The sequence below is a fragment of the Pelodiscus sinensis genome, chromosome 17, assembly GCF_052426305.1.
Source record: "Pelodiscus sinensis isolate ZL-2025 chromosome 17, ASM5242630v1, whole genome shotgun sequence".
In the NCBI taxonomy this organism is placed as follows: Eukaryota; Metazoa; Chordata; order Testudines; family Trionychidae; genus Pelodiscus; species Pelodiscus sinensis.
In genome coordinates, this window is record NC_143068.1 from 35,789,200 (window position 1) to 35,815,438 (window position 26,239).

General features: G+C 52.9%; 1 protein-coding gene across 1 annotated transcript; it reads right to left on the reverse strand.

The window, feature by feature from the left end:
• Positions 1-9,635: 9,635 nt before the first annotated feature.
• LOC149523480 (uncharacterized) lies at positions 9,636-26,110 on the reverse strand. Its single transcript, XM_089769786.1, has 2 exons — positions 22,865-26,110; positions 9,636-14,145 (listed from the first exon to the last, which is right to left on the reverse strand). The coding sequence occupies exons 1-2, from the start codon at positions 22,938-22,940 to the stop codon at positions 13,394-13,396; spliced, it is 828 nt and encodes a 275-aa protein (XP_089625912.1). The 5' UTR covers positions 22,941-26,110; the 3' UTR covers positions 9,636-13,393.
• Positions 26,111-26,239: the final 129 nt, after the last annotated feature.

Below are 26,239 nucleotides of genomic sequence, written 5' to 3' on the forward strand. Positions count from 1 at the left end.
CCACAGGAAAATGCTCTGGGGTGTCCACGCCATCAGCTGGAAGCGCATTAGGGTGACCACACTCATAGGGCTTGCAGTGCCTTTTGGAGTGGTGCATTCTGGGCATCTGTGCCACGGAGCACCTCTTCCTCTGCTGCTGCAGAGGCTTGTGGAGAGGCAGGGCATCCTGGGTCCTGCCCCAATGACCCGTGGTGCATCGCTTTGCAACCCAGCAGCCCTGCGATGCTGATGGGTCTCACTAGCACATCGTGCACGGCCCTCGAGTTATTCCGGAAGCTGCAAAGCGACAATGGGGAGTCGGAGCAGCATTTGCACAACACACGATTTCTTGGGGCATTCACAGAGGTGCTGACCCCCTTCTGGGCTCGGGAGACAAGCACTGAGGGTGGATCACACAGTCGTGCAAGCCTGGGATGACAAGCAGGAGCTGCACAACTTTCAGCTGAGGAAAGTCACTTTCATGGGGCCGTGGCTGAGCTCACCCCACCCAGCAGCACAAGGACGTGCAAATAAAGGCTGCCCGGCCAGTGGAGAATCCCAGGGCTGGAAGAGACCTCATCCAACGCCCTGCCCAAAGCAGGGCCAGTTCCATCTGCATCTTCCCAGCCAGGGTTTTGTCAGGCCGGGACTTACAAAGGCTCTTGAAAGTGATCACACTGTGGAAGCTGGCTACTCCAGACAGCTTTCGCTTGGGTCGCCAACCATTTTGGAGTGGGAAAGTCGACCATTAGGCTTGTGCTGATGGAAGTGTGCAGGGTCACCAATCGCATCATGCTCCAAAACACTGACTCTGGGCAACATGCGTGAAATTGTGGTTTGACTTTCCCAAACTGTGGTGTAGCAGTAAATGGCCATGCACCGTCCAATTTTGGCACCAGACCATCTTGTACATTAACCTCAAGGAGTATTTCTTCATGGTTCTGCAGGCACTTGGGGCTCACTGTCAGCATTTCACAGACATTCACCCAGGCTGGTCCGGAAAGGTGCATGACACACACTGGCCTGTTCAGGAAGCTGCAAGCAAGGCCTTTCTTCCCAAACCAGATCACAGTGGGGGAAGTGGAGATGCCACTGTGGTTCTTGGAGACCCTTCCTACCCTGTAGTGCCGTGGCTCATGAAGCCCTGCACGAGGAGCCTTGACAGTATCAAGCAGCAGTTCGATAACAGGCTGAGCAGGTGAAAAATGACTGGAATGTGCTTTTGGCCAACTGTAGGCCCACTGGGGATGTTCGTATGGGAATCTGGACTTGGCCGACGATAACATCCCTCTGGGTATCGCTGTGCGCTGCACCGTCCATATTGTTTGGGACGGGAAGGGTGAAAGCTTTGCTCACGGCTAGACCACTAAGCGCACTCTGGTTTGAAGCCTCTTCAGCAACTCAGCCCTCCGGCTGAATCGCACGCCCTGAGTCGCACGCCCTGAGTCGCATGCCCTGAATCGCACGCCCTGAGTCGCACGCCCTTAACATGGGCCCATCTTCGTGCCATCTTGACTCGTGTTTGAGTCCATTCCCTCAGTCTGTTCCCCTTCTGGTAGAGACTGGTGCCTCCCGGCCTTTGGAGACAGCATTCTCGCCTTTACCCTAGGCCGGTGGCTCTTCAAGTGCAGTCCACGGATCACTAGTGACTTGCGGCCGCTTCCCAGGTGGTTCGTGGCGGGAGCTCACCACCCTCTCCTCCCCCGTGCAGCAGGGAGCCCGCGCTGCCGCCTCGTGGTTGGCACACGGCTGTGAGGCTGCAGCACCAGCTCCAGCCAGCAGACAGGCAGCAAACTCACGCACAGCCTGTGCGGGCCACGGAGCTACGCGTGGAGGAGCGCCGCTGCGAGGTCAGAGCGGCGCATCCCTCAGTTGGTCCCGCAGGGCAGGCGGCCGGTTGGGCTGCACAGGACTCAGCCGGTAGAGGGGGACTCTCGTGGCACACAAGCAGCCAGCACGCCCCCTCCCCCAGCAGCAGGCTGGGCTGCACCGTGTGTGCCAGCAGTGAGAGGAGGCAACATGGGGCTCAGGACCCTGCACGCGCAGGAGGCAGTTGGGGGCTCGGGGCCCTTCGGGGCTTTGCACCCACGGGGACTCAGTCTGGAGGGAGGGCAGCTCCCAGGGGAGCCATGGGCTGGACACCTACGGAACCCCAAACCCTTCTTCCCTTTTTTAAAGATGGGCACCACATTTGCCTTTTTCCAATCATCCGGGATCTCTCCCAGTTTCCACGAGTTTTCAAAGCTAATGGCCAAAAGCTCCAAAACGACAATTGCCAACTCCCTCAGTGCCCTTGGATGCATTAAATCTGGGCCCATGGATTTGTGCATGTTTAGCTTTTCTAAATTGTTCCTAACTTGTTCTTTCCCCACCGATGGCTGCCACCTCCTTCCCATACTGCCTTGCCTACTGCATTAGTCTGGGAGCTGACCTTGTGCGTGAAGACAGAGACATAGAAAGCATCCAGTACTTCAGCTTTTCCCACCAGGTTACCTCCCTCAGCCAGTAAGGGCCCCACACCCTCTCTGATCACCTCTTATTGCTAACATGCCTGTAGAAACCTTTCTTGTTACCCTTCACATCCCTTGCCAGCTGCAATTCCAATTGCGCTTTCACTTTCCTGATAACTCCCCTGCATTCTCGAGCAATAGATTTATACTCCTCCCTAGTCATCCGTCCAAGTTTCCACTTCTTGTCAGCTTCCCTTTTGTGTGTAAGCTCACCAAGGATTTCCCCAGTAAGCTAATCTGGTCACCTACCATATTTGCTTTTCTTGCTGCACATCAGGATGGTTTCTTCCTGTGCCTTCAATAAGGCTTCTTTAAAATACTGCCAGCTGTCCTGGACTCCCTTCCCCTTCATGTTACATCCCAGGGAATCCTGCCCATCAGTTATCGGGGGGAGTCACAGTCTGCTTTTCTGAAGTCCAGGGTGTGTATTTTGCTACTCTCCTTTCTTCCTTTGGTCAGGATCCTGAAATCTACCATCTCATGATCACTGCTGCCCAGGTTGTCACCCACCTCTACTTCCCCTACTAGTTCCTCCATTTGTGAGCAGCAGGTCAAGCTGTGCATGGCCCCTGGCTGGTTCCTTCAGCTCTTGTACCAAGAAATTATTCCCAACATTCTCCAAAAACTTCCTGGATTGTCTGTGTACTGCTGTATTGGTCTCCCAACAGATGTCAGGGTGGTTAAAGTCCCCCGTGAGAACCAGGGCCTGCGATCTGGAAGCTTCTCTCAATTGTCCAAAGGAAGCCTCGTCTACCTCATCCACCTGATCCAGTGGTCTATAACAGACACCAACCACAACATCACCCCTGTTGCTTCCACCTCTAAACTTAACCTATAGAGTCTCAACAGGCTTTTCTCCCTCTAAATACTGGAGCTTTGAGAAATCCTACTGCTCTCTTACATCCAGTGCAACTCCTCCTCCTTTTCTCCCCTGCCTGTTCTTCCTGAACAGTTTATACCCTTCCATGACAGCGCTCCAGTCATGAGAGTCATCCCACTAAGTCTCCGTTATTCTAATCAAATCATAGTTCTTCAACTGGGCCAGGGCTTCTAATTCTTCCTGTTTGTTTCCCAGGCTTCTTGCATTTGTGTACAAACCCCTTAGATAGCCAGTTGATTGCCCGACCTTCTCCATTCAAGTCAGGGGTCCTCCTTTGTCGCTCGTTCCTCCTTGTGATTCTTCCCTGTATCTGCTTGACATCAACCAGTCAACTGTGATCGATGTCTTGGATACCCAAGATACAGGATATAATTGGGCCCTGCGAGGCGTCCCACAGGCAATTAGTGCTGCTTGGTAGCAGATTGTTGTTCTTTTCATTGCAAAGATGGCTACCAGTTAGGATGCCAATATAAAGCAACAGTAGACAAACTGATGAAACTTTCGCGTTAGCTTTCCAGCACTGATGGTTTATTTTGAAATGGCTGTATACAGGCAATTTCACTGCAACTAGGATGATTCCTTATATTAATAGTATTCTAGTTTAAATTAGTATTTATTTTTTAAATTGGTTTTTAGGCACAACTGGAATTTAACTGGAAAATAAGGGACCATTTTAAATTTAAATGAAAACTATTTAAAAATAAAACCCCTTACAAGAAATGGTCCCTTATATTCCAATTGTGATGGTTTTTATTCCAAACAGATTTAAATATTGCTATGAGGGAAAACAGCAGTAGGAAGTATATATTTTAAAATATATTTTTAAAAATTGCATTCCGCATTTATAAAAAAAAGCACGCGCGCACATGCACACACATACACACGCACACATACACGCACACACATGCGCACGCACACGCACACACATACACACACACACACACCAGAAATTCCTGCATATGGCCTGCTAGCCTAGGCACCTGCACATTTGTGCCTCTACCCTGCAGGCTGCCTTAGGGTGCCTGCCCATGCAAAGCATGGAGATTAGCCTGCCGTGTCAACACCCAGCTGGCCATTGGCGCAGCTTGAAGGTACGTCCTCGACGTTTGTGCATGGAAAACAGGCAGCCTGCAACTGCATCTAGTGTTGGGCTGGGGAACTGTGGAGAATCAGCCTGTGACGGGGCGGACAGGCCCCGCACTGATGAGCAGGGGATAGCCCAGGCCCAGCTGGCAGAGAAGGCCCCGCCCCTCCGACCCTGCTGGGCATGCTCCCAGCAGCGGCCGGGTATAAAGGCCGAGGGAGCCCGGCAGTCAAGGAGGCCCCAGGGCGAAGGAGGAGCCGAGGCCGGACCAGTGTTCTTGCAGCCGCTGGGCCCCGAGTCGCCGCCCGCGCTGGACCCCGACGCGGAGGACGCAGCTGCCGACCAAGGGCGGCAGGAGCGCGCCCACAACCCCGACAGGTACTGCCTGAGAGGCGAAGGGGCCCGGGGGGAACCAGGGCGTGGTAGGAAGCAGCCCAGGGCAAGGGAAACAAGATTTGGCTCGGCGTGTATCGGCCGGAGCCCCCGCCGGGCCGGCAGGAGCCATGGACCCTGCCTAAAGGGCCCTGGGCTGGGACCCGGTGGAGAGGGAGGGCCCGGGTCCCCCTACCACCCATTTTCCCCCTACCCTGGACAAACAAACCCCGGGCCAGGAGAGGCTTCTCAGAGCGGCTAGGCCTCTCCTACCGTATTGTCCCTGATAGAAGGGCCTGGACTTTTGCATTGAGACTGGAGTACCGTATAGGCCCTGATGGAAGGGCCGGGGCTTTTACATTGAGACTTTAGTACCGTATTTGCCCTGATAGAAGGGCCTGGACTTTTGCCTTGAGACTTTAGTACCGTATATGCCCGGATAGAAGGGCCGGGACCTTTGCATTGGGACTTTGGGGGCTGGACAGGCCCGGTAGGAGGGGGCCGAACCCCTTGACGGGGGCGTACCCCGCGACAACATGGTGAAGAATGTGGGTACTGCACCCCTGAACCTAGGGGGGGAAGGGGAGCATGAACGCCCCAACGGAGAGAGAACCATCGGGAGTAGAGAGAGCGAGATGGAGGTGGAGAGATTGTTAGAAGAGGCGGCCAAGAGGCAGAGGGAGCAGCTCCTGCAGCTGAGCCGGAGTCTGCAGCAGTGGACAGCGCTACAACTGGAGCAACAAGGGCAGCTGTTCCGGAAGCTGACGGAAGGGTTACTCGCCCAGCAAGGGCGGAGACTGCAACCCAAGGCGACCGCAGACAGTGGATATGCCCAGGTACCAAGCTCGGGGCACAGGGCTCGGGGGAGTGGGCCAGCAAAGGCCGTGGCGGAGGTACGGGTAGAAGGGACCCTGGTCAAGGCCCTAATAGACTCCGGGTGTAGCCAGACCCTGGTACAGGAGAACCTGGTAAAGAGCCCCGAACCCGCAGGGGGGCCAGTCCTGCTACAATGTGTGCACGGGGACATAAAGGCATACCCGACGGCCTGGGTGCGGATCGCAGACTCCTGCGAAGAGAGGATTTGTCGAGTAGGGCTAGCCCCCCAACTGGCGTACCCGGTAATACTGGGGCGAGATTGGCCCGGTCTCCGCAGGTTGGTCCAAGAGTGGGCCCAGCAGGAACCTCCCGAAGTAGGAAGACGGCCCCGAGGAGAGACGGTAGCCGCCCAGGGTGACAACCCCGAACCCAGTGACGAATCGAGAGTTGAAGCGGGGACTTCGGGCACAGCAGGACCCCCGCCCCTGCCCATAGGGGAGGGAGAGGCGGAGTGGCCAGGTGCCGGAGGGGACTTTATGCGGGACCAGAGGGAGGACCCGACACTAAGCCGAGCCTGGGAGCAAGTCCAGGAGGCGGAGGATAAGCGGTCCGGGGGCGAAAGAGGACCGCAAGGCCCGAGGTTTGAGGTCCGAAACGACAGGCTCTACAGAGTGGTTCAGGACCCGCAGACTGAAGAGGAATTCGCGCAGCTCCTAGTCCCTTCCAGGTACCGAAAGGGGGTACTGCGGTTGGGCCACGCCAGCCCCTGGGCCGGACACTTGGGCCGTGAGAAAACACTACAGCGGGTGGCCCAGAGGTTTTTTTGGCCAGGGATCCATCGAGAGGTACGGGAATTCTGCGAATCCTGCCCTGAATGCCAGCGCACCAGCCCAAAGGGGGTACCCAAGGCTCCCTTGGTGGCTCTACCAGTGGTGGGGGTTCCCTTTGAGCGGATCGGGTTGGACTTGGTGGGCCCTCTCGAGAAGGCTAGCTCAGGGTGCCAATATATTCTTGTCATAGTGGATTATGCCACTAGGTACCCTGAGGCTGTGCCTTTACGTAATACAACCGCAGCTACCATAGCCGCGGAACTCCTTGAGGTATTCTCCAGAGTGGGGATACCGAAAGAGATACTGACCGATCAGGGCACCAATGTATCATCCAAATTAATGGCTGAGCTGTGCCGGTTGTTAAACATTCGAGCCCTGCGAACGACTGTCTACCATCCACAAACAGACGGATTGGTGGAACGGTTTAATCGGACACTGAAATCAATGCTCCGCAAATTCGTAGAAGGGGACCCCCGAGGGTGGGACAAAATGTTGCCGGCCTTGCTTTTTGCAGTACGGGAGGTACCACAAGCCTCCACGGGCTTCTCCCCTTTTGAGCTCCTATACGGGCGGCAGCCCCGGGGGATCCTTGATCTCCTGAGAGAGGACTGGGAGGGGCAGGAGTCCCGTGTGATGGGGACGGTCCCCTATGTGTTACAATTGAGAGAGCGCTTGCAGAAGCTAGGGGAGTTCGCCCGAACCAACCTCTTGCAGGCCCAGGAGACCCAAGCCCGCTACTACGACCGAGGGGCAAAACTACGAACGTTCGAGCCAGGCGACCGGGTGCTCCTACTCTTACCCTCGCAAGAATCAAAGTTACTAGCCAAGTGGCAGGGCCCCTTTGAGGTGGTGCGCAGAGTGGGGCCTGTCGATTACGAGGTGAGGTTGACGGGGAGGAAGAGAGGAGTACAGATATATCATGTAAACTTGCTAAAAAAATGGAAGGTGCAGGAAGGACTCCTGATCGATCCCCGCCCACCGGACGAAGACTTGGGGCCGTTGGTGGTCGACCCCCCCACGAACCAACCAGCCACTCTGGGGGAAGAACTGAGCCCTGGCCAAAAGGACGAGCTGTTCCGCCTAGTCCAGAAATACGCCCACGTCTTATCTACCCAGCCAGGCCGGACTAGGGTGATGAGTCATCACCTAAACACCCTACCTGGCCACAAGGTTCGGGACCAACACCGTCCACTACCCCGGAAGATGTGGGGGCTGGTGCAAAGAGAAATCCAGGCGATGCTAGAAATGGGGGTGATTGAGGAATCACGCAGCGAGTGGCGCAGCCCCATCGTGCTTGTCCCGAAGCCTGACGGAACGATGCGATTTTGTATCGACTTCCGGAAAGTCAACGCCATCTCAAGATTTGACGCCTACCCCATGCCTCGCGTGGACGAGTTACTCGAGAGGCTGGGAAAAGCCCGGTACCTCTCCACGCTAGACTTAACTAAGGGGTACTGGCAAATTCCGCTGACCCCGACCTCCAAGGAAAAGACTGCCTTCCCCACCCCGTTCGGGCTGTACCAATTCGTCACGATGCCCTTCGGCCTCCATGGCGCAGCTGCCACCTTCCAGCGCTTAGTAGACCAGCTATTACGCCCTCATCAGCTGTACGCCACCGCATACATAGACGATATAGTCATCTATAGCCACACGTGGCCGGAACATCTCCAACACCTTGAAGCAGTACTAAAAGCCCTCGAAGAAGCGAACCTCATGGCAAACCCCGCGAAATGTCACTTGGGACGAAGGGAGGTGACTTATCTGGGGTACACGGTGGGGAGAGGGACGTTGAGACCCTTAGTTGACAAAGTACAAGCCCTGCAGGAGTGGAAGACGCCAACAACGAAGAAGCAGATTCGCCAATTCCTGGGACTGGCGGGCTACTACCGCCGATTCATACCCGAGTTTTCAACACTGGCGGCACCCCTGTCGGACCTGACCCGGAATTCCATGCCGACAAAGGTACGGTGGACGCAAGAATGTGAAGAGGCTTTCCAAGCATTAAAAAAACGTCTGGTGAAAGAACCAGTGTTGGTCCCCCCTGACTTCGAGAAGGACTTTATCCTCCAGACAGACGCTTCTGAGAGGGGTCTAGGAGCCGTACTAGCCCAAGAAGGGGACGGTGGAGAGCACCCGGTGCTCTATCTAAGCCGGAAACTCTTTCCCCGGGAGCAGACGTACTCCACAATTGAAAAAGAGGCCCTAGCTGTAAAGTGGGCTATAGACGCACTCCGATATTACCTGTTAGGTAGCCACTTCCAATTGGTAACTGACCACGCCCCGCTGAGATGGCTACACAGTATGAAAGACACCAACCCTCGGATAATGCGATGGTACTTATCACTGCAACCATACGATTTCGAAGTGGCCCACCGCCCGGGTAAGACTCATATAAATGCTGATTTCTTTTCCCGAGTAGGAGAAGAAGAAACCGGCGCCAAGCAGACTGTAACTACCCATTTAAGGGGGAAGGTGTGTGACGGGGCGGACAGGCCCCGCACTGATGAGCAGGGGATAGCCCAGGCCCAGCTGGCAGAGAAGGCCCCGCCCCTCCGACCCTGCTGGGCATGCTCCCAGCAGCGGCCGGGTATAAAGGCCGAGGGAGCCCGGCAGTCAAGGAGGCCCCAGGGCGAAGGAGGAGCCGAGGCCGGACCAGTGTTCTTGCAGCCGCTGGGCCCCGAGTCGCCGCCCGCGCTGGACCCCGACGCGGAGGACGCAGCTGCCGACCAAGGGCGGCAGGAGCGCGCCCACAACCCCGACAGGTACTGCCTGAGAGGCGAAGGGGCCCGGGGGGAACCAGGGCGTGGTAGGAAGCAGCCCAGGGCAAGGGAAACAAGATTTGGCTCGGCGTGTATCGGCCGGAGCCCCCGCCGGGCCGGCAGGAGCCATGGACCCTGCCTAAAGGGCCCTGGGCTGGGACCCGGTGGAGAGGGAGGGCCCGGGTCCCCCTACCACCCATTTTCCCCCTACCCTGGACAAACAAACCCCGGGCCAGGAGAGGCTTCTCAGAGCGGCTAGGCCTCTCCTACCGTATTGTCCCTGATAGAAGGGCCTGGACTTTTGCATTGAGACTGGAGTACCGTATAGGCCCTGATGGAAGGGCCGGGGCTTTTACATTGAGACTTTAGTACCGTATTTGCCCTGATAGAAGGGCCTGGACTTTTGCCTTGAGACTTTAGTACCGTATATGCCCGGATAGAAGGGCCGGGACCTTTGCATTGGGACTTTGGGGGCTGGACAGGCCCGGTAGGAGGGGGCCGAACCCCTTGACGGGGGCGTACCCCGCGACACAGCCCTACAGTCCTACACAGTTTCCTCCCCTACCTTCTGATAGGTATAGATTTACATTAAAGTGCTAAACTGGTGACTCCTCATAGCCGCACGAGGTAGGTCCCCATTCCACACCTGGGGAAACCTATCCCCAGAGGCAATGTCCAGACAGTTACACATGGGCTCAGCTGAGATTACAAACACAAGCAGAGCACAGAGGGACATACCCAGTGCCAATCCTCCATGAGGCCATGCTGCCTCTCTTTTGGCATGTTGAGTAAAGACGTGACTTAAAACACATAGTTAATCTTGGCGTCGGGTGCCACTTGCTCACTCCACAGTCCTTTCTCCGTGCCCTTCCAGAAACGGACCTCAGTTTTTATGTGCACAGCTGTGTAACTCAGCCATACGTATGGCTTCCAACACGCTACTTCAGGGCTACATTGTCCCCAGGAGAATGGATCAGCAGAGGCCCACCCAAGCTGCACAAATGGTTTCAAAAGCCAAACCTCCACTTCTAGAGTTCCAGAGCCACACATGCTCCTGTCATGAGGGGCAGCACGAGAGGGAACTTGCTAGAAACCTCCCACAGGTAAGTACTCAGACCTGTGGAGGGGCCAGAGAAGATGCTTTCTGGCAATGGACTGTCTCCTGGGCCTACGTCCTGGAGAGCAGCTTAGCACGGAATGAGTGTGAAGAGCTAGTGGAGTGAGTTGGTAGCAGGTCAAGGCTCAGTGGAATTCTCTTCAGTCTTCCAGGTTTGTCGAGGCATTTCAGTGGGGCTCTGTGGCACCTGCTGCTGGTTCCAGACTCCACAGATGGTGCTGTGCCTTCTCAGTGTGGATTATCGCAGCAGAATTAGTCCCAGGCAGAACCCTGCAATTTGTCCAGAAAAATCTCCGGACTGCTGCTGCGGCTCCCTACGTTCTGACGTGCTCAGACCACATTGCTTGAGAGCAGCTGACTAGACAGTGGGAGGGGCCGTCTTAAAACATGGCTTTAGGCATGTGGGCGTCTTTGTTGTAGCTGCCATTGACAAGGACAGTGCAGCATTAGAGTGACCTGCTGCACTGCTAGCGAGTGGGGCTGTACGACACAGCCAGTGGGGACGACTGTTTGGTATGAGTGGCAATAGTGCTGCCTTTACCGAGAACACGGAGAGACACAGTAACTGGAGACTCATTCGCCCATTCACTCCACGGGGCGCCAGCTGAGCATTAGTCACTAAAAAGGCTATGATTATGTTACAGCCCCCTTATGATTTATGAAAATTGGCTTATGAATATGCATAACTCGAAGTCTCAGACGGGTAGCCATGTTAGTCTGTAACTTTAAAAAATGATTGCTTTTGGTGTTAGTCTCTAAGGTGCCACAGAACTACTCATTTGTAATGAAGATTCTTTATGCAAAACAGTTCATTTAACATCAATTTACTGTGGTAATCTGCTGTATCTGTGTATCCTATTTTTGTGCATCTATTGTTCTTGCATATGAAGTTAGAAATATGAAGCGTGAATCTGTTTATAGTTCTAAATGTACTAAAGAGGCCCCTTAGTGATAATTCAGGTACCTAATGACTCATATTCAAACCAAGGACATGTGAATTGTTTTCTTTGTCCTGTAAGCCTAAACTGTAGTTGGTCCTAGAAAGACATGCAGCCATGCCACCTAGTATTGGAATCCATCTTGAATCTGATATTTTTCAATGAGGATGGGGTATATTGAACAAAGGGTTCCCACCCTGGGAAAAAGTGTGTTTAAGCAACGAGAAGCCATCACCTTTGGTCTTCAGTTGGCCTTTGAAACTACCTGGCCCAAGAGGATACTTAAAGAACTCTGAAAAGCTGTAGACCCAAGCCAGAGTAAAGATCAACTCTGACTGGAAGTTCTTTACCTGAGATAAGAACAGCTGTTTAAGTTAGGAATTTGCATGTAACAGGTTTCTTACTGGATTAGAACTAGCTAAGCAATTTTTTCATTTTAATTTAGTAACTTACTTTGATCTCACTTGCAATCACTTAAATCCTATTTTTTGTACTTAATAAAAACATTTTTGTTTCTTATCAAGCCTAGTGTAAATAATTCTTACGTAACGGGCCCACCGGCTGGTGAGTGCCCTACCGCAGCCAAGTGGTGCTGTGCAGGATCCTTACCTGGTTGCCCTCAAAGTCCTGGAACCAGGCCTGACTAGCCCTGTCCACGGTGCTCGTAAGTCTCTGCTTGTGGCAGGTCTTTTGCCAGTGGGTCTGGGTTTTACCCAGATCTAGGCTCAGCTCACACTGGAAGCTAGCCGTAGTGCTGATCTCCCAGGGTATAGACCTGGCTGGGTCAAGCTCCTGAAGGGAACTGGCAGGCCCCAGTCCTGCAGTTTCTTTTATACTCCTCTGCTGGGTCCTGATTGGCTGCCACAGAGACAGGCATTCTATAATGTCTGGAGGACCTCTTCTCTATTCCTCCTGCTGGGATGGGGGCGGCAAGGCTGCTAGCCTCCTGTAGGGTGCGTTGGGGCCTAGTCCAGCCCATCACATGTTACCTGCAGGGGGAACAACCATGGTGCATCGCTCTTTCATTGATAAAAGGAGCTGACTTTGTAAGCTTTCTCTGTATAAAACTTTTATACAGGGTAATATGGATTTATTGGGGATTTTGGTTCTTTTTGCAGACTGGTTTCTGGGGTTTCCTGAACTGGTTGTGTCTGTGTTGCTCTGCAAGGATACACTAACCCCAATTCTGTGTTTTGTCAGGAGGGATACCAGAGGATATGGCCCTGCAGGACAAGGAGGTGGGGAGCCCCACAGAGCAGGAAGGCAGGCATCAGAGGCATGATCAGTACATCAGGGGATAACCCTAAGGGGACTTCTGTGGTTCAACCCATCACAGATTACTCTTAGCCAGAAGGTCTCGGGGCAGAGGAAGCCACAGCAGAAGGGAAATGTTTAACTAAAAGAGTTTTCCTTCCGCTCAGAATTCCATCTCCCAAATGAGAATACTGTCCCCAAACCCAGCCTGAAGATGTCCAGAGGGTATGGCTCCGGGTGCACAATCCAATGGGACACATATTTCAGAAGAATTTGGCCTGAACCTGGAACACTGCTAGGAGTGGATAACATCAATGTGAAGGCCCAGGCTAACCCATCTGGAAAGATGTAATAAGAAAAAAAATGTATCAAGAAAAAAAGTATCTGGAATCTGAATCAAAGTACTCAGATACTATGGTGATGAGCTTAGAGTAAGAACCTAGAGAGAGAACCCTACTGTCCCTTTGCACCCTACACAGACCCCTGAACACTGGTTTCCTTTATCCAAAGACCAGTCGCTGGGCAGTAACCCCGTCATTTGATGAAGCAGTATGTTGCCAGTCAACCACCAATAAAAGAGAAGGGAAAGCTGGAAAACATCAAAGAGGAAAGAAAGGCTGTTGTCGCTAGGAACATGTTTGCAGGTCGATCTTATATCAGAAGGTTTCCTCACCATCAGCTGCTTTAGTGTCACCATCCCTTAACTCAGAATCATCTCACTTAGCACAACCATCAGTCCCAACAGAGCTTCTATTCCTCAGGGAAGAATCATCATCTCCCCCATCGAGGTCATCAGCCCCATCAAAGTCAACTCCCCTGGCAAACTTATCTGTCGCGTCAACATCATCAGATCCCTAGTCCCTCAGGTCAGTGTCATCATCTCCCTCAGAAAAGTCATCCTCATCCTCTCCTTCAGCAAAGTCATCCTCATTCGGGTCAGCACCATCATCTTCCTCAGCAAAGTCATCCTCACTCAGGTCAGCGTCATCTCCCTCGGCAATGTCATCCTCATTTATTTTAGTGTCATCATCTCCCTCGGCACAGACGTCCTTCTTCAGGTCAGCACCATCATCTCCCTCAGCACAGACAACCTTCTTCAAGTCAGCGTCGTCATCTCCCTCAGCAACATCATCCTTCTTCAGGTCAGCATCATCATCTCCCTCGGCTACGCCATCGGCCCCGGCAACGTCACCATTGCTTACTTCAGATTCATTTCCCCTGACAAAGTCATCAGTCCCAGGAAAATCACCATTCCTCATATCAGATTCATCTCCCCCAGCAAAGTCATCAGCCCAAGGAAAGTCACTATTCCTTGGGTCAGAAATATCTCCTCCGATGAAACTGTCATTCCCATCCAAGCCATTATCCCTCAGGAAAGAGTCTTCCTCACTCCCACCATAGGCATCATCATCTTCTCCACCAGACACAGGATGCTCATCAGATCCAGATTTTACAGCAGTCACAGGTATTTCACTGGGTACAGGATTTGCACTCGACACAGGTTCTGCTCCAGACACCCCCAATACAGGTTTTTCTTTCAGCTCAGCTTCTGATGTGTGCTTCCCTGGGTCATTGCCATGGACAGGAGAAGCTGTGCCAGGGATTTCTAAAAATAGCAGAGAAAACAGGAAAGTTAGAGACCCAAATATGCCTGGCACATGTCTGCTCCCAATCCACCCTATATACCTTCTTCATGCTGCAGCAACCTGTCTATAGGGTATCGGCACTGCCTCTTCACTGGGATAGACACTATGTAGTGGCACAGACGGTACCCAATTCTATTCTAGTCAGGTTCTTACACTGCACCCATCCCCATGTTATCAGAACACCTTTCAGAAGTGCAGTTAGCAATGCAATTGACACCTGTTGCTCAAACCTTGACTGTCTCTGTTTGGCCCATTGGCCAGACTCTAGAGGAGAGCCCCAACTGCTTGCAGCTGCCAACTTTTATCCCCTGCCTCACATCTCTGCAGTCCTTCATTCTCCAGCTCTGGAATTGTGCTCAGCTTTCCTGATGAGAGATGGAGAACTCTATATCCCTCTGCATCATTGATCGCCAGGTGTCTATGACTTGGTAACTGCATTTTCCACTGTTTTCTTCAGTACTCCACTGATCTGGGCACTGAGGCCCAGAGAGCGAGACAACTTTCCTATGTATGTTTTTAGCTTGCACGGAGAGCAGACAATCCTTTCCCCCTTACTTGGTAACAATGCAGCATGTGGGGGAAACGGACGTATAGCAGATTCATATAAATGTTATAGGAAATACCCATTTGGACACACTGAAGTGAGGTTGAGACCCAGTCCTCATCTGTAAAGATGGCAAGGAGTCTCCTAGACCATCCAAGACAGCAGGAACTGTGACTTGGAGGCGCTGCCTTGAGAGAGCTTAACATCCACGAGGTTTCTTTAGTGCCAGCTGGACTCTTGTGACTTTGCAAGGGGGAGGGGAGAATTCCTCTGTACAGGAGGCGCTAGCTGCTTCAGTCAGGAGAGGCACCTGTGACTTGTGGCCTCTTTTAGCCGCCAGGAAGGACAAGCATCAAACTCCCAGGTCTTTGCTCAAGTCTCCTTCAGGGCATCCCGTGCTTGTGGCATGAATGTGCTGAGCTCATGGAGGCAGGTTGGTTCTTCGCTGGCTCGAGGGGATCAGACCCCTGCAGCCCAAGACTTCCTGGATGTAGGTGATCTTTTCTCCTCCTGCCTTCTGTGCGAGTTAGTTAGTGAGGCCTTTCCTAGCAGGAGGCTGCGCTGCTTCAGAGGAAATGAAAAGGCCAAACATCCGACCCCTCCTTCCCATTCCCACCAGCCCACTCTGCCTCACACACAGGCAGCAAATGTCAAAAGCTTCACTCTCATGTCTGCAGGGAGCTTGAAATGCTGCTGCTGAGCAATCTGAACTGTACCTGTTAATCTTGAGGTAGGTTCCTTCTAAGTCCCAGTGAGAACACACTAAATTCCAATCTTCACATCTACTCCAGGGTGGTCACTTAAGCAGAAGCATCAGATTAATGTGCTTATCTGGCATCATCTGATAGTGGCAGACACTACCGTGGAGTGCAGTGGGACAGCTTGTCCAGGGCTGCTGGCTGGGGTGGGGGATGAACGGAAGCCTCTCCATTCCCCGTCCAAACCTGCCCGAAAGAGGGTGGTGAGAGGAGATGGAGACTCTTTCCCCAGGCCCCTAGTGTCAACTGCAGTTTAGATGATCAAAAATAAACCTGACATGTCATCTCTGTTGCAACTGTCAAAGCCTCCGTCTACCTGCAACGTATTCTACAGGGCGTGCACTTCCTACACTTACTGAGTGACGGTACAAAAGTCCGTGGGACACTGAAAACGGAAAATCAGAGTAAAACCGAGTTCAGTATCGAAATAAGAACCCAAGGAATGCTACACGGACGGCACTACACATGGGAATTCTGCAATGGAGGTTTTCACAATTGGCTACAGGGTTGCTAGTTTGCTGCCGAATTCAGACCCAAGTTATAGCTACATTACACCTGAGCCATGCCCATTGACTCCACGTCATCACAGCGCCATACGGTAGAGCTCCAGCTGCATCTGCATCAGGCATGTTGGCACCATCGTACATCCAAGTTCCTGCTTTTCACCCTCCAGCCCCTCTCCACCCAGGACCTTTCCTTCACTATTCAGCCTCTGCTTCAACATGCCCCTCTGCTTCGACAGGGCACCATTCGCCTCCTAGGAGATCATGGACTCCACATATAGGAGGCCTTCTATTCCCAGTCCACAGGAAACCTAGAGCAAGATAACTCCGTGTGAGTTTTCAGTGGGAATCCAGGGCCATAGCAGGATGTGGACAGAAATCTTCAATGCTCAGTGGGGCACGGAGTTAATTTCCTCTTGTCCTGAAGAGACTTTAAAAACTAGAATTCAGCAAGTCAGGAACAAGGGACAGTCCAGATTAGCGTGTTCCATGAAGGGGCTGCGGGGAAGATGGATTCTGGTGTTTGGAGAGGATGGATTCCAAAGGGCACTGCCATCAGAGCATCTCTCTGCAATGGGATGCATGTATGAGCTTTTAAAAATACACCTAGTGTTACATACTGAACCTCTGTAATCCGGATGTCCCTAATTCAGCAACACCCCTGGTCCGACATCGTCAGGATGCTCTGGGAGGGAGCACTCACAGGGAAAACCTGATGGGCTGGGACCAGGAACATTGCAGGAGTAGGGAACAGTGGAGCCCCATCCCCTAAGGGCTGGCAGCCAGGAGCAGAGCCGCTGCACCCCAGAGCTGTCGGCTGGGAGTGAGCCCCAACACCCTGGGGGCCAGCATTGACCTCCCTTGGTTCAGCAAATTCCCTGGTTCGGGACTGGTCAGGTCCCAAGAATACCAGACCAGGGAGGCTCAACCCAGGCACAGAAATTGCTGGATCTCCACCTCGAGGAATTTCTATATCCCTTCTCCTAGGTGGTATTGTGGGCCCAGAAAGGGGCATGACCAGAGATCTCTGTGCTCCAGCAGTCCCTAGAAGAGAAAGGGAGCTGCTCTAAGCAAGATGGGGGAGAGCACAGGACCAAGACTAGGGTCGGGGAGCTGTGACGGGCTCCCTGATAGCCAGTTTTCTCAGCCGTGCCCACATGCATTTTCTGACCTTTAGATGGTATTTGAGTGCAAGAAAAAATGGGGGTTTTCTTCGAGTGCTTGTTCACGTTGAGTCCAATCAGGTGTGCGCATTTGTACATGGTAGTGGGAAGATCTTCCCCATAGCATCATCTGTCAGGTCAGTCCACAGGCCCCGTGGATCATGGCACTCAACATAGAACCCTGCCAACCTGCTCCTCCCTCAGTTCCTTCTTACCATCAGTGACAGCAAACTGGAACTTCCCATAGCCCTTCATTTAACAAGCACGTTCACCTGGTTTGTACGTCGTTTATCTAAGTAGTAGGTAGAGTTGTGGGGGTCTCTATCCCCTTCTGATCCCCAGGCTCGTGGCATGTCCTAGTCGCTAGACTTTAGAATGTGTGGTCTGCGTGAAGCACATGCCAAAGAGTGATCCGCATTTGGTAGGGTCACCCAAAGGATCACTGGAAGACCAGCTGTGAGTTCTGCCCTGGACCTCTCAGAGATAGAGGGCAGTGGCTTCAAGTGATCCTCATGGAGGCAGCCTACACCCTGTGACAAAGCTCCTCCTTAGTCTTGATTGGTCTCTAAATTCATGGAGATTAAGTCCATTAATGGCTGTTAGCCAGGATGGGTAGGAACGGTCCCTAGCGCTGTGTCAGAGGGTGGAGTTGGATGGCAGGAGAGAGGTGGCTTGGTCATTACCCGTTCGGTTCCCTCCCTCTGGGGCACCTGGCGCTGGCCGCTGTGGGCAGACAGGACGCTGGGCTGGATGGACCTTTGGTCTGACCCCGTCTGGCCGCTCTGATGTTCTTAAGTCCCACACTTTCAGGTGGATTACTTGGCTCAGAGGATCCCAGCAGCCCTCAGTTTAGACACTGACTTGCTGTTTTGCTGAGCTACTCTCATCCGTGGCCAGCACAGGGAAAAGAGGGAAATAGGCTCGGTGGCTCCTCCTAGTGATACAGGGTAGGACATGCACTTGTACCAAAGCCAGTCTCTGTAGTGCTGGAATGGGGAATTGGTGTTGGGGAGGAGGGAACCCGGGGCCCAACCTCTATGCTGAGCTCCAGTCCAGAGACCCTGTGATAGCAGCTGTCTGTAATGTCTCTGGTAACCGCTGTGTGACAGCTACGATCCTTGGGCCACTTCTCCACCGCCTACCCCAGCAACAACCTTACCACACGTTCTTCCTCCTGGTACCTGCTTGCACTTTCTCTTCCGGACTCTCCTCAGACACCTTGCACGCTAACTGAAGAGGAGCCCTTTTTAACTGGTCTCAACTGATTCTTCATTGGCCCCAGGTGGTCTAAATAGTCTGATTCACTTGACTCTGTAAACATCCTAATTGGCTCCAGATGACTTAATTGCCCCAATTGGTTCTGGAAAGTTCCTGCTGGTTCTGAATTAGGCTTTGTTAGTTTACCCTGAGGACAGAGACTTCTTGGCTGTGTCTAGACTGGCCAGTTTTTCTGGAAAATCAGCCGCTTTTCCGGAAAACTTGCCAGCTGTCTATACCGGCCACTTGAATTTCCACAAAAGCACTGACTTCCTACTGTCTGAAATCAGTGCTTCTTGCAGAAATACTATTCTGCTCCCGTTCAGGCAAAAGTCCTTTTGCACAAAAGGGCCAGTGTAGACAGCTCAGATTTGTTTTCCGCAAAAAAGCCCCGATTGCGAAAATGGCGATTGGGGCTTTTTTGCGGAAAAGCGCGTCTAGATTGGCACAGACGCATTTCCACAAAAAGTGCTTTAGCGGAAAAGCGTCCGAGCCAATCTAGACGCTCTGTTCCGGAAATGCTTTTAACGGAAAACTTTTCCGTTAAAAGCATTTCTGGAAAATCATGCCAGTCTAGACGTAGCCACTCAGTCTAGGGTTAATATACTTCCCTTTTATTACTCTCCTGTACCCCTCTGGCCTGACCCTGGCACAGCTGCCATTCTGACCTTCGTTCAGGGGACTTGGCTCCTAGCATTTTCCCATTGGCACAGAGAACTCTGGCTCCATCATCAAGTTCAGTGCTGAGAAAAGACTTGTCCCGAGATGCTTAGCACCAGCATGGCGCCTCCTGAGGCCTGGTGGGGAGCAAGCTCTGGTCTCAGTCGCTGGTGCCCCAGGAAAAAAAAAGAAGCAGCTGGGCTGTTGGTCACTTCCAGCCAAATCTAAGGAAGTGAGATCCTGGTGGGCCAGTTTGAGATCCCGTTAGGGCCACGTTGACTCCTGTCCAGACAAGGCAGTTGAGTTTGCCCCCCCCCCCCCATTCACCGGTCCCAAGGAGCCAGCAGCTGCCACTTCCTTCAGCACTGGAAGTGTTTGAAACCACTTAGGACCTGCTGCCCCTTCCAGTGACACTCTTGCCCTCTAGGCAGTGGCAGGAACCTCCAGAACTGGCAGGACCACCCCCCGCAAGTGCAGTAGAGTGAGGCCAGCAATGGTGTCCAGCCATGCTCCCTCTCCACATCCTTCCGCACCAGCCCATTCAGGTGGAGAGTCTCGGCACCCCCCAAGCGCTCAATGACGTGAACCTCAGTTCCGCCACGGTCTCCAGTCTCAGAGGCCTCAGCGTCAGACTCCTACCACTTCTGGTGGAGAACACACTGGGTCAGACCAAAGAACCATCCAGCCCAGGGTCCTGTCGCCCACAGCGGCCAATGCCAGGTGCCCCCAAAGGGAATGAACAGAGCAGGGAATCCTGTCACCTTCCCAAACAGGCTATGGACACCACCCCTACTCCTCCTGGCTAGCAGCCATCGATGGACCCATCTAGAGTATTGCGTCCAATGCTGGGCCTCTCATTACAGAGGGATGTGGACGCGCTACAGAGAGTCCAGCGGGGGGCAACCAGAATAATTATGAGGCTGGAGCACATGACCTACGAGGAGAGGCTGAGGGATTTGGGCTTATTTAGTCCGCAAAAGAGAAGAGTGAGGGGGGATTTGAGAGCAGCCTTCAACTTCCTGAAGGGAGGGTCCAAAGAGGCTGGAGAGAGGCTGTTCTCAGTAGTGACGGATGCAGAACAAGGAGCAATGGGCTCACGTTGCAGTGAGGGAGGTTCCTAGGATATTAGAAGAAATGATTTCCCTAGGAGGATGTTGAGGCACTGGCATGGGTTCCCTAGGGAGGTGGTGGAATCTTCATCCCTAGAAGTTTTTAAGTCTCGGTGTGACAGCGAGTCGGGGTCCCCCAACTCCTGCACCCCGAAGTGGCACGAACAGACTCCACCAGCCGGTAGAACAGAGGGAGTTTATTGCTTCTCCAGGATACAGCACAGCACAGATGGAATCTGGTCACAGAGCTGGGCTAGGATGCCTCAGCCCCCTTGAGATGGGGGAGCCTGGGCCCCTAAATCCCAGCCCCTTGCTTAGGCTGCTTCCCCCCATGATACCAGACAGAAACTAAAAAAACCTCTCTTCCAGCCCTGCCCCCAGCCAGGTGCTGGTCTCGCCCTCCTTCCTTTGTCTCCCTCCCTGGGAGGCTGAGCCTGGGTGTCTGGGTTAATACACATTTGTGAGAGTCAGTGAGAATCTCCCATCACAGCGCAGGGGGACCCGGGTCACAGAGCAGACAGCCCCCCGCTGCGCCACACTCGGCTCGACAAAGATAGTTGAGATAGTTGGGATTGGTCTTGCTTTGGGCAGGGGGCTGGACTCGATGACCTCCTGAGGTCTCTTCCAGCCCTATGATTCTATCCTCTGTGAATTTATCTAGTTTTTATTTTGGGGGGGGGGTTGGAACCCTGTTAAAGTCCTGGTCTTCACAACCTCCTCTGGCAAGGAGTTCCACAGGTTGACTCTGGGTTGTGTGAAGCAATACTTTCTTTTTGTTTGTTTTTAAACTGCTATCTATTAATTTCATTTGGTGACTCCTAGTTCTTGTGTTATGGGAGCAAGTAAATAACTTGGATCTGTGAATGGACTTGTGGGGCTATGTAGAGCTGACGACAGGTTTCCTGAGTACTGGACATTTCACTGCATCATCCATCGGGAGCAACTGGTGTCTAAAAACCTGAATTTAGACCATGTAACAAAACCCGTCCTAGACATGGTCAGTTAAATTCGTATACATGCTCTTAACCACAGAATGCAAGAATCTCATTGCGGAGCTCAACCAAGGTCTTCCAGGAGACTTGCCACTGCACTGTACTGTAAGATGGCTTTCGAAAGGCAAAGTGCTGTTTCGGTTTTTTTAAACTTTTGGATGCCGTGAAACTGTTCATGGTAGAGAAGCATAAGGAATATCGCAAACTCTCAGACCCGCATTGGGTTTTAGATTTGGCGTTTCTGGTGGACACACTGGGTCATCTGGACAGACTTAACCTGACCTACTACAAAGGAAATTAAAGATGCTGCCTGACCTGGTGCAAAGTGTATTTGTGTTTGCCAATAAACTCAAGCTATTCAAGGCACAACTTCAAAGGCAGGAACTGACACATTTTCCCTCGTTGTTAAATGCGGTCAACAAGCAGCTGAGGCCTGGAAAAAAAGCACAGCACAGTATGCAACATTGTTGAAAAACTTCAGGATAGTTGTGTAGAAAGATTCTATGATCTACAATTGAAAAGGCCACAGATTTCATTCCTGGTCGACCATTTCACTGCGGAGTCTGACTGTTTGAAAGCCCTGTTGGTCACAGATGAAGCAACTTCTCAGATTGAGCTGACAGAACTGTCAGAAGACGATAGATTGAAGTCTTTTCTAAAGGAAAGAACACTTGAATTCTGGAAAACTGAACCGATGGGAAAAAACCACAATATTAAACAGGCTGCGCTCAGACTACTGTCAATGTTTGGATCAACATACCTTTGTGAGTCAGTTTTTTCTACATTGAAACTTGTGAAATCGAAGCATCGATCTGTTCTAACACACACGTGAGGGAATTACTTCGATGGCCTCAACCGAACACAAGCCAGATTTTAAGAGGATCGTTGAAAACAAGGATTGCCAAAAGTCCCACTGAGTCAAAAACTGTAACATGCAAGGTAAGAAATAACATTGTGGTTTACCTTTCCAAGGTATTGTAAATTACACACTGAAAAGATCTGTGTACATATATATATTTATACACACACACATACATACATACAATCACTGCAAACTTACCATCATGCAAGTTACATCTAAGTGCTTCAAGAGGATTATGCAGTTTACAGCTTACCTAGAACCTATAGTGTCTGCTTGTTCGTACCCAACAGAAATAATTTCCAAATTTCGAATACATTTCAACCTCTTGTTGAATCTTTATCTACGTAAGTGAAGGACCTTTTCTACAAATTCTTTAAGATTTCAAAGAATTTAACAAATTCAATGATTGTCTTCTTTTTACCATGGATATTAAGAGTTTCTACACCATCATCCCCCACAAGGAAATCAAGGTGTCATTGGGATGCTGTCGTGCAGAGGTTGGGCACCTAATATTTAGACGATAAGTCTCCAGCTAAAGCAGTCCAGAGCTGCCAGCCTGCCCCTCCAACGCCTGCCCCTCAGCAACACATGAATTGCAGAGTCTGGCCGGTCCAGATGGTCTGTAATTCCGTCTGCTGCTCCGAGGGAATGGCAGCCCTGTCCCTGTGCCACCCACAGTGGAGATGTGTTTCTACTGGCCCCTGAATCGGGTCACTGAGGAGACAAACCAACCCACTCCCTAACGTGTCTGGTATTTCCAAGCCCCCACTCCCACTGCCCATGCCCCCTCCCCTAGGGCTCCCCTCTAGGCCCTGCGCTCCCTATACTCACTTTCTGTAGGTGCCCCCTGTAGTGCTGTCCAGAGGGTGACGAGCCCCAGGAGGAGAAAGAGGCCCCCTGACTTCATGGTGCTGCCAGAGCTGGGTCTGAGTGCCCAGAGTGGAGCCAGTCTGCAATTTAAAGTCACACCCAGGTGGAGCTGGTTCAAGCGTGGGAGGAAGCAGCGCACGGTGATCTAGAAGCACCACCCATGTTTAAGTCTAATTCAATGTTCTAAGGAGTCAGCTCCAGGTATCTGTCCCTGCCCACACAGAAGGGTATGATCAGCACTTGGTCATGTTTAGAAATTGCCCAGGAAGGCAAAGCAAAGAGCCCTCAGGAGGAAAGTAGAGGGACTGAGACCCATCAATACCTAAGGCCATTGGTGAGGGCAGAGAACGGGTCGTATAGACTAGACCCACCTGAGTCCAACAGACAGGCCTGGCTCCAGACCTCCAATGCTCCTGCAGGGAACTTCTTCTGAAGCAGCAAGAACCATACTGGCTTGCACTGGGTCATGCACAGATTAGGATACTGATCCCATCTGAGGACTGAGAAGCACTCGTACCATTGTCCGCTTCCCTTGAGGCCCAGTCGGATGGATTCTGTTAGTGCTGCCCCGGGCTGAGGCTTGGAAAGAGCAAAAGCTCTCGGTGCATGTTTACTGCACGTATCATTTCTTTGGCATTCCTAATGGCAGGCATCTCCAGGAGCCCCCCGTCCTCATCCGAGTACTTGGAAGGTGCTGAAACACTATCACATTCTCCTTCCCACACCCTGGCACAGCCATGGGCAACCAAGGCTAGACAGTGGCCGCGGGAGGGGGCTGCAGGACTGTCGTAACCAAGTCGGTCTCCTGCTTGCCCACCTAGAACGCGCAGAGTGCCAACAGAACCGCAGCAGTGCTGGGACTGGATTGATGTGAGCAATCGGACGTACCTCACTCCATGTGCCCTTGATCTACACGCATGCCACTTTTGTAATAGCAGTAGGAAAAAAATCCCATGTGGATGGAAACCAGCAAAATATGGCAACCCTGCATGGGCAACGGTACACAAGATGTCGGGCCTCCCCCAGAACCCAACAGGCTATAGGTTGCCCACCACTGCCTTCTTATCGCCAGCCTGTGCTCAGAACTAACTCTGCATAGATTGATCAGTTCAGCAGCTCTTCTCCTGAACGTGGGATTCCCTGGGGTGATGATGTGCCCTGAACTGGATGCAGGAATCCAGGAGGGGCCTGTCAGCCAGGACTTTATACCATGTCTTGCCTGCTTTGCAATGCTCCTTCTGATGCAGAATACAGTCCTCGGTGTTTCGGGCTGCAGCTGAGCGAGCAGCAGCCGGCTACGCGAACATAATCCCCGAAGTCCCTTTCAAGGTTATCCTTCGTCCACATGGATGACTGCCTGTTTCTGCCTGTTATGCCCAGCAGCTCTTGCCTAGACTCTCCCTGTAACGGGTTGAAATCTTCTGGACAGTGGCTGTGGCCGTTCTGCTGTAAGAGCTGGTGCTATTCACAGGGCCTTCTCCTGCCACTGTCATCCATCCAACGGTGCTTCCGCAATCCCGTTTACATGCCTGACTTCTGCTCCCAGACTGACGCGTGCAGGCTGTGAGGCACGTCGACTGACGTGTGCAGGCTGTGAGGCACGTCGACTAACGCCTGCATCTAGGGGCCGGACCTCGCAGCCCTGGAGCAGTGCCCCAGTGAAGTCAACAGACAAAGAAAACCCAAGACAACATTCAATAACCAGCATTATCCACATTCCCCTCAATAGTAGCCTCTTGGGCCTGTTCAACAGGAGATTGCATCACTCTCCCCAGGGCTGTTCAATGCTATCGGCGCTGGTGCCCTAGGCAGCCCAGCACCAGCACCCCCCACTCCTCATGGGGGGTGATGTAGTGGGGGGGCCTTGCTAGGGCTGTGGCGACCTCTGCTGTCTGGTCATTATGCAAAGGGGGCTCCAAACCTGTCTGACCAGCTACCCCCCATGGGGAGAAACAAAGGAAGGTGGATGCTGCCCTGGCTGGGGGGCAGGGCTGGAGGAGAGTTAGTTTCGTTTCTGTCTGGGAGCATGGAGGAAGCAGCCTCAGCAACAGGCTGGGGGGTTTAGAAGCCGAGACCCCCCCCATATCAAGGGGGGCTGAGGCATCCTAGGCCTGCCCTGTAACCTGATGACATCTGTGCTGTGCAGTATCCCGGAGAAGCAATAAACCACCTCTATTCTACTGGCTGGCGGAGTCTGTTCGTGCCATTTCGGGGGTGCAGGAGGCGGGGGACCCCCAACGCGCCGTCACAGGGGGGACAGCCACTCTGAGAGGGACAGGGGGCTGCCGACTCTCCCCAATCGGACACCACTGCCAGAAATGGCATCTGGCCCGTCTAGCTCGGAATAGGGATGTGACTGGTTGGCTACCCTAGGCAGAGACAGGGAGGGGGGGAGGCTCACCTCCTCTTCAGGAAGCAGGCAGGAAGTGTGGGTGGCAGCAAACAGCACGTGCACAGGCCATTGGAGCAGAGAGGCTGTGCAGCCGGCAGGAGAGAAGTGGTGCTCTGAAGGGGACTTTCCCACCACTGACTGTGTGGACGCCCACTGCTCCTCCTGAGACCTCCGGCCCATGCTCGCGCCATTCACTGCCACCTGGGGAGCAGGGGCTGGGCGCAGCCTGCGGGGGGAGCCCGGCCGTGGGGTGGAGTTGAGGGATGGAGCTGGCAGAGCACGGGGCAGAGGGGCTGGCCAGAGCATGGGGACACCCTGACATGAGGCAATTTAGTGCCTCGTCTTTGTGGTGCCCCCTGCAGCTGCGTTTTGTGTGTCAGCAGGGATGGCCCTGACTCTGTCATGTACCAAATTAGTTTTTGCTAATAATTTTTGTCCCTTCAACCTTTTCCCTCCCCCCTTCTTATGTCTCGGAGTTTCACTGAGAACTGAATTTAGATTCACTGACTTGTAGTTTCCTGGTTTATTCGTTCCCTCATTTAAACTGAGGCAACGCGAGCTCTGCTCACATTGGGTCTGGCATCCAGGGGCAGGTTTCCTCCAATGAATGCATCGGACAGAGGGGCCCGAAGACATGCGGAGAGCAATGGTTGCGCCATCAAACCTCGACAGACAGGGCTGTCCTGGCGACTCTGCCCAGCACTCCATGGGGTACCCAGACAGCTCTGGGCAGGCCCCCTAGCTCCAGTGTGTCTCTCCCACTCCCTGGGACCATTCGGAGGGGGAGGTGATACAAACGTGACCTACCAGTGCAAAGGAAGTGCAGAGAGGCTTCTGAAGGAGGCAAGCCAGTGTAGCGTTACCCCCAAAGCAGAGTGCGCCCCCCCCACCCCGAGGTGCTGCCCAGCTGCCCTGGGAGAGCGCTGTGACCAGTACTCAGACAT